Below are 8,439 nucleotides of genomic sequence, written 5' to 3'. Positions count from 1 at the left end.
AGGAAACAAGAAAAATTGAGAGAGAAGTAAGAAAAATTGATTACTTCTCTATTCATTTTTTTTTTCAGAAGGTCTGGAGGAAACATGTTTATAGTTGTTGATTACATTTTTTTAGATTAATTTCTTGTTTATCATTATCTGAATTGATCTGTGAACTGCTCTGAATTGATCTGCGAACTTTGCTTCTGATTTATCTTAGGGTTTAGGTATTCTGTATTGAAAAGGTGAGACCTTGAACCTCCCCTTAAGTGCATCAACGGTTCTTTTCCTTTTGTAGAAAAATGTTGTGAGAAGAAGGTTATATATCATTAGTAATTGTATGAATCATGATCACGAAAGGATAAAGCTCTGCTTCTGAATTAGTAAATGTTGTGAGAAGAAGGTTATATATAACTAGTAAATGTTGTGAAGTTTGCTTCTGAATTACTCCATGTGTATTTGTTGACCCTAAAAACTACCAAGCCTACGTGGCGTGCAGGCCGAGTAATCTATAAGCTAACTACATCATTTGGTTGAATGCAGGGCATGCCAACTCGTCGGCCGAGCTCGGCCTCGGAGTAAAATTTGTTGATGTTGCATTGGGTGCGTGACTGACTTCTGCGTCTAGCGATTGCGACCGAGGAAGGAACACGTCTTGGCCTGTTGGGTTCTCGAACCTGAAGACAAGGCTACTATTCTTACGAAGTTCACAAATTGTCCTCGTTGTCGGATTCGGTCACAGTGATGGTATTCGTCAGAGTAAACTCACGCCGAATAGACGCCAAGGTGTAAGGGCACAAATACTCAAAGTGAATATATGTCTTAACAATAAACGTGGTTCGGCCGTCGGAATGCCGAACTCTAAATCCCACTTGAGAGTTTCCAATCATAAACCAACTCGACGTGCAATGTGCCGAGCCTAATAAACTGTAACACCTCACTTCACCGAGAAGGCTAATGAGATGACCTCGACCAATAAGGATTCGGAAATCCTTCTCGACCGAGACTTGGATAGGTAACCAGTCACCCTCGATGTAGTGCTATCTATGCCGACTGAAGATGTTGCGAGACTGGCTGGTTCTACGGTGACAGTGCTATCTATGCTGACTGAAGATATCACCGGTTGCTTTCACAGTGCTGTTTATCCAAACTGAAGGTGTGTTGGCGAAAAAAGAAAAGGAAAAAGTCTCAAGGTTGTTGAGAGAATTTGCGCATGGCAGTTGTGTGTTGAATTGGAGGGGGCTTGAACGATGCACAACCTCTTCTATTTATAGCACCAGGCACTTTCTAGACCGAGTTAAAACCCTACTCGGATTAGGATTTCTTCTTCTCATCAAACACCATCTCGACCAGTCCTATTTTCACTATGACTTTGAACCTAGTCCTTTATCAAATCGGATTCACTTCTTATCCATATCTTGCCGAGACTCCTTATTGCGCCAGGATTCAATTACTCGTCTCACAGCATGACTTGACCGACCTATATTAGGAAGCCATGAACTAAATGATCCACATTAACCCTTTTTGTATGGCCTTCCGGGCCGAGAATACATCTCGGCCCAAACCAATATTTTGGGCCCAAACATTGCCCCTTCGCTTCTGAGGACTTTTCGGCTTGAAGTCTCTGGCCGAGCCCTGACCTTGAAGAAGCGACACGATACTTCATTTCCCGATGAGCATTTATGAAGCACGATTGCACGATCTTGAGCTCATCAGATATCTCGCCAAGTGTCATCTTCTTAGCCCGACCTGAAGTGTCCTTTCATCATTACCCGCTTGATCCGCGAGATTTTTTGAATTCCTCAAGACGTGCGAATGTCCAAACGTCTTCAAATTAATATACTTGTTGCCGCATGCCATCATATAATCTCGAGTTGCGAATCTTTCGGTACCTTCGAGATCGTGCGGACACCAAAACATCATTTCTTTATAAAATGACGCCGTCACGATATCATCATGACCCCTTAGTCTGCGAGTTTTTTAGTTCTTTCTCCTGGGTCTGTCAATATTCTCCATCACTCCATCATTATTAGCGATCTTCTCGATCACTATCCCCGTTTGGTTTTCCATTCCACGAGTCTATAAATACCTGGCCTTCTATCATTCATTCTTACGCTTTCAAATTTTCCAAACTCTATCTTGCTCAAAGATTAAAAGAAACCTCCTGACTTTCTCCCAGAAAAAAAACCTTTCGAAACCATTTCTAATGGCCTCCTTCATTTCCAAGCTCTCTAAGGAATGCGACAAATGTGGGACCATCATCGATCAGCGCTCAATTAAGACTCTGCGCTTTGAGAGCGATATGAGCACCCCTCACCAAATCCTTGGTCCACTTTTCAATGACGCAGTGCCACCAGCCATTACCGAGCTCTTCAAGGATCAATGCCTAACACCCCTACTGTCAGGGTTTGAATGGTCGATGTGGGATTTGGCGAAACCCCAGGGCTCCTGGCCCTCGACCACTACGACCTGGGCAGCCTGGGTTACTCGGATGGAAAAGATCTTCGGTGAGCAATGGAAAGCTCTTGGCATTTACGATGCCATTCGTCTTTTGTCCATGGAACTCGTCATGGACAAAGAGCTTCTTATGGCAACCTCAAGCCTATGGTGCTCAGCTACCAACACCATGGTCCTTCCCCTCGGCCCCATGGCCCCCACTATCCTTGATATCATCGCGATTTTAGGGACTTCCCCTTTCGGTATCCCAGTTGACGCTACCCTCTCCGGGTACCTGTCGACCATTGACCTGAAGGTTTTTTTCAATGATCGGGCCATTGAAATGCTGAGCGGAGAGGGCCAATAACCCTCGAATGAGGAAGTTCAGAAACTTTATAAGAACTTCCTCAACTACAACACTCTCTATCCCCACTTTGCCGGCTGAGGGGATGAGAACCTACGGTAGGGGGAACACGAAACCTTCATCTTCTACTGGTATAACAAATTTATTTGTTGTACCAAGTCCAACAAATGCTTAGTTGAGAACATGCCGGTGGTCGAATCCCTGGCTAGTGGTCATACCTTGGCGCTCAGTTCAGCCATTCTTGCCCATCTCCTGCGCTGTTTGGCCGAGATGACTCTTCACAAGATCGACCCACACCAGAGTGGTCCCATCTGGGTATTCCAGCTCTGGCTACAGGTTTATTTTATCACCATTCGGCCAGAGCTTGCCAGCTTCTAACCTACTGAAGTGCTCGGTCTTCAGGTGGCCCCTCGACCAGTACCGCTTCACCAAGCTGAAGATGTGTTCAGATACTTCTTTAGCCTTGATGTTCTTTCTGACAAAAAATTCTTGATCTGCCGTCGTCGAGAATATCCTTTATCGATCAAACTCCCCACATCAGCATGGAGTGCGGATGCTGATGTTGATCTTCGTCAATCCTGGGGGTCGTTTGTGCTTACCCGCGACCTTCCTCTTGGGTGTGATGTGTACCGAGCAAGTTGGGAAATATATCACCCCCAATTCACTGCTCGGTAACTCGGCTATCTTCAGGGTTGCCCGGTGCCTCTTCTTACCTCTCGCTTCCTGCTGAGTCGAGGACGCCTATCTGGCTCTTTAGATAAGGAGTGCAAGGATGCCAATAAGGAGTTTCAAGAGCGGTACCAAGAATTCCACCTTCGACCAACCGTTCCTGAATCTCTTAGCACTGACACTTTCGGTGATTGGTGGGAAGAGTATACCCAAAGCTTTTTTGGTGCTCCGGTCGAAGATGTCCTGAACAAGATATTCGACGATCGACCCAATAAGGCTTCTGCCTCCCAATATCAAGGTAACAGTCTATTTCTACCTTCTTCATTCGACTTTGAACTCTACTAACTCGCTCTTGCTTTCTTAGGTGGTCGGTTGCTGAAAAAAGTGGAAGTGGTCGCTGCGGCTGTGGCCAGGAAAAAATCAACCATCTCTAAGAGGGCTAACACTACCGCACAGGCCTTGCTGAGCAAACGACCTCGTTAAGAGGTCGAGAAGACCTTCGACCCTCCTCACCCTGCAAAATAGGTCAAGAAGCTGGCGAGGAAAGAAGAACGGGAGATTCATGTTATCTCCAGTCAAACTACGGGAGTAATCACTCCTAGTGTTTCCCCTTCTACCCCTGTCATCCAAGCTTCGACAGAGAGAAGACCAATTATGGCCAGAGAAACAGCCCATGTACGGCCGGTTCCTCAAGTTACTGGACCAGTTGCTACTCCACTAGTCGAGGTGCCTGCAACCTTGGAGCCAGCTGCTGCGCTTGTCTTGGAAGGGGAGATCCCCTCGGCCGAGAAAAAACTTCTTGAAAATCCAAAACCCACGACAGTCATTCTAGAAGAGAGCGACATGAGCAATGAGATTCCACTGACGAGTCACCTTCAACCACGCGATCCGCATCCCCCTGCGTCAGAGGCGGTTGCCCAAGTTGGCCCTTCTACGGTTGATCGTGGCAAACGACCTGCCGTCGAGCCAGAAGCGATGACGGAAACATCCATTCTCCGCAGGACCAGGACCTCAACATTCCTCCCTAAGAAGCCACTTCGACCTTCGTAAGTACCCCTACCGCCTTTCTTTGGTTAGTTTTCTGCCTTAGATCTCTAAACCAGGAAGATCCTGAATGTCAAGTGCCTACCCATTATTTTCATCGAACATTCTATGCGCCGAAGGGTGTTATTTATATTTCTTGGCCGCCTCCGTGGCCATCGAACGTAGATAACCTTCATCGGCCACGTGAACTAAGAAGCAGTCTAAGGCACTGGGCTCGGCCATTAAGTTCTTTAAGTTCGAGCAACGAACCCGAAGATATGGCTGAAGTCTCCTATCGGCAGGTTTAAAACAAAAACTTTCTTGCTATATTCTTTCATAATTTCTTTATACTTAACATGATTTTTGTGTGCAGCCTTCATGGGAAGTCGAATTTAATGCTCTCTTGTCGAGCACTTCTGGAGCGGCTGGTCCTTCGGCCGCTACGACTGCACCTGCCGATTCAGCTGCTTTGGTTCGGCTACAAGAAGTTTTATCTCTCTCGACGTCACAAGTCCTTGAGCACAAATGGCTCAATTCGTTGGGTGCATGCCTAAACGATCTCGGAGCAGATGGTCAAATGAGCACCGAGGCTGTCGTTCAGGCGTCGTTCGCCTTGAAGCGAGTTCGGAAATTTTTCAATATTCTCGAGAACGCTCTTCGGGCTGATGATGACTTGAAAACTGCACTGGCAGTTCAGGAAACCCTTCGTCCGAAAATCGATGCCTTAAAGACGAAAGGGAAAGCCTTGGCTAACCTCGACCGTCAAATGGCCGAACTGGCAAAACAAAGGTCGGCCCTTGCTTCTGAGCTTACGAGGGACTTTGAGTCGGGCGGGAAATCTTGTCTAACTGAATTTGCGGCGAACGCGAGGCGAGTCAAGCAGCTGAAATTGGATAAGAAGAACAGCAGGCCAAGGTCATAATGGGCAAGGTGAGGTGGCTGAAGCTGAATGCACTTCTTGGAACTCTTCTTCCTTCATCGCCTTAGAATAATTTGATTGTAAACCATCTTATTAATGAAATAAAACGAGCTTTTACTCTTGCATCTCCCATGTGACTGGGTAGTATTTTTTTAAGAACTTTCTGTTAATTGGTAATTTGTGAATAATACTGGTTCGATCTCTAATATGGTATGCCCCATTACCGAGAACTTTATGGACGACAAACGGTCATTCCCAATTCGGCGACCATTTGCCAAACCTGGGGTCTTTAAGTCCCACGGGTAACACAGTTTACCAAACTAACTCTCTTTCGCCGAACGTTTTTTGTTTGACTATTTGATTATAAGCTCGTTCGACAATTTTCTTTTGTGCCACTAGAAGATTGTAAGCGTCAAGCCAATCTTTTTCCAAATCTTCTAACTCTTGTAACATGGCCTGATTATATTTGGCATTGGACAAACTACTCTGCTTGATCGCATGTAAAGAATTTACACTTAGCTCGACTGGTAACATCACGTCATGTCCATAGGTTAACGCATATGGGGTGGTCCTCGTTGCCGACCGGGGTAAAGTTCGGTATGCCCATAAGGCTTCATTCAATTTTAAATGCCACATGCTAGGTTGTTCTTTTATCATTTTTTTTAGAATACCGATCAAAACCTTATTACTTGCTTTGGCTTGTCTATTCGCTTGTGGATAGTATGGTGTGGATTGGTCGAGCTGGATTTTTAAGCTCGCCATATACTATTTGAACCTTTTGGCTGTGAAGACTGTGCCATTATTAGTTATGATCGTTTCTGGCACGCCGAACCTGGTCATAATATGTTCCCCCACAAAATCGCAAACCTCTTTGGATGTTAATTCGGCGTATGATTTTGCTTCGACCCACTTAGTGAAATAATCCGTTGCCACGAGTATCCATGCATGTTTCGCTGCTCCAGAAGATGGTGTGGTTTTGTCGATCACGTTCATTGCCTATCCTTTGAACGGCCAATGTTTGGTGACCGAATGAAGTAATTCGACCGAGGCCCTTTGGATGGGTCCATGAATTTGACACTGGACGCATCTTCATGCATACTCGATACAATCTTTCAATATGCTTGGCCAAAAGTAACCATGTCGGCGAAGTAGCCAACGCATCTTGCGTCCTGATTGATGGGCTCCGTAAATTCCTTCGTGTACCTTTGTGATTGCTTGGGCGGCTTCTTGTGGGCCAAGGCATAACAGTAATAATCCATCCTCGCCTTTTCAATACAACTCATTCTGGTACGAGACGTAGTTTGTGGCGTGGACCCTTGTCTTTCAGTCTTGTTTACCTCTGGGATCATCAAGGTATTGCATAATTGGCCTTCTCTAGTCGTTTGGTAGCGTCTTGACCGCGCAAACATCTACAGGATCCTCCCGTTCCAATAACGAAGGTAAGGACATTACCCGTGTACGGATGACTTGGTCACGCTGAGAGACTTGTTGATTAACCAAAGCCAGATATGATTACCGTAAAACGGGTATCATCGGTCCACTGTTGCCCCCTAGGAGTTGTGCTCCGAAGGCTATCTGAGCGAGTTCGTCTACGACGGTGTTCTGTCCACAGGAAATATGTTTGAACGTGATACCGTCAAACGACTCAGCCAAGTAACTGTCCACCATGTGATAGGGCGCCAGAGTGCAACTCATACACTGAAAAGTGCCATTGAGTTGGTTGATCACAAGCTCTGAATCGTCGAAAATGAGGACACGAACAACGTGCAAATCATGAAGCACGCTAAGGTCGATAACAAGGGCTTCGTACTCAGCCTGATTGTTGGTACAATCGAGATCCAACTTAAGGGAAAAGAACCAACGGTGTTGGGGTGGAAACTGGAGGACGATCCCCACGCCGGTCGATGTTGACGTGCTGGAACCATCGAAATACATCGTCCAATAATTGTCACGTGCTCCCACCATTCTGATTTCAACATCATTGCCCCCGAACCCATAAAGAGAAGGGTGATGGGCTAAGAAATCAGCAAGCGCTTGTCATTTGACGGCTTTTTGTGGGATGTACTGCAAATTAAACTCCGATAGTGCCAGTGTCCATTTCCCGATTTGACCTTTGACTATTGGCCGAGTAAGCATATATCGAATGACATCTGTTTGGGCGATGACCTGCGTAACGGATGGGAGCATGTAGTGTCGAAGTTTGGAGGCGGCGAAGAACAAAGCCAAGCAAAGCTTATCGACGGGTGAATAATTGATCTCTGGAGTAGTGAGGTTTTGGCTGAGATAGAAAATAGCTTGTTCTTGCCCAATATCGGTATCTTGCTCGAGGAGGCAACTGACGGATTCTTCGGCTATGGAAATGTAAAGCTTAAGGGGTTTATCACGTCGGGGCGGTACGAGGACAGGTGGAGTTGCGAGAGTAACCTTTATTTGTGTGAAAGCCGCTCGATGTTCTTCACGCCACTCAAACTTGTCTGAGTCATTGAGTTTCAATAGTGTAGAGAATTCCATCATTTTGCCAACGGAATTAGCTATGAATCGATAAAGAAAATTTATTTTCTCGAGCAAGGATTGGAGTTGTTTTTTGGTTGTCGGTGGTGGGGCGTCAATAATTGCGCGAGCTTTGTTTACGTCGACCTCGATGCCCCGATGGTGGACAAGAAAACCTAAGAAATTACCAGCCGACACACCAAAGGCTCATTTGGCCGGGTTCATCTTAAGGTTGTGTCGTCGCATGCGAATGAAAGCTTGCCGAAGATCATCAATATACGTTCGGTGATTTTTCGATTTGACCACGACGTCATCAATATACACTTCTATGGTAGTGCCGATTAGGTCATGAAAAATGGTGTTCATCGCGTGTTGGTATGTGGCACTAGCGTTCTTTAGATCGAATGGCATGACAACCCACTCATAGGTTCCGAGTGCCCCCGGGCAGTGAAAAGCAGTTTTATGAACATCGGCCTCGATAATAAATATCTGGTTATAACCGGCATGTCCATCCATAAATGACAGCATGTCATGATTAGCCGCGGCATCGATAAGCAAA

The 8,439-nt window shown here is 45.9% G+C and overlaps 1 protein-coding gene across 1 annotated transcript; it reads right to left on the bottom strand.

Annotated features, from left to right (window-relative positions):
* Positions 1–6,902: 6,902 nt before the first annotated feature.
* LOC139196270 (uncharacterized) lies at positions 6,903–7,325 on the bottom strand. Its single transcript, XM_070821950.1, has one exon. The coding sequence runs from the start codon at positions 7,323–7,325 to the stop codon at positions 6,903–6,905; it is 423 nt and encodes a 140-aa protein (XP_070678051.1).
* Positions 7,326–8,439: the final 1,114 nt, after the last annotated feature.

Source organism: Malus domestica, chromosome 05 (genome assembly GCF_042453785.1).
Source record: "Malus domestica chromosome 05, GDT2T_hap1".
NCBI lineage: Eukaryota > Viridiplantae > Streptophyta > Magnoliopsida > Rosales > Rosaceae > Malus > Malus domestica.
Note: the sequence above shows the minus strand (reverse complement) of the source record. Positions and strands in the feature narration are given on the sequence as shown.

Excerpts from the sequence above, each read along its gene's own strand:
- LOC139196270 (XM_070821950.1), bottom strand. The coding sequence starts at position 7,325 with ATGTATTTCGATGGTTCCAGCACGTCAACATCGACCGGCGTGGGGATC.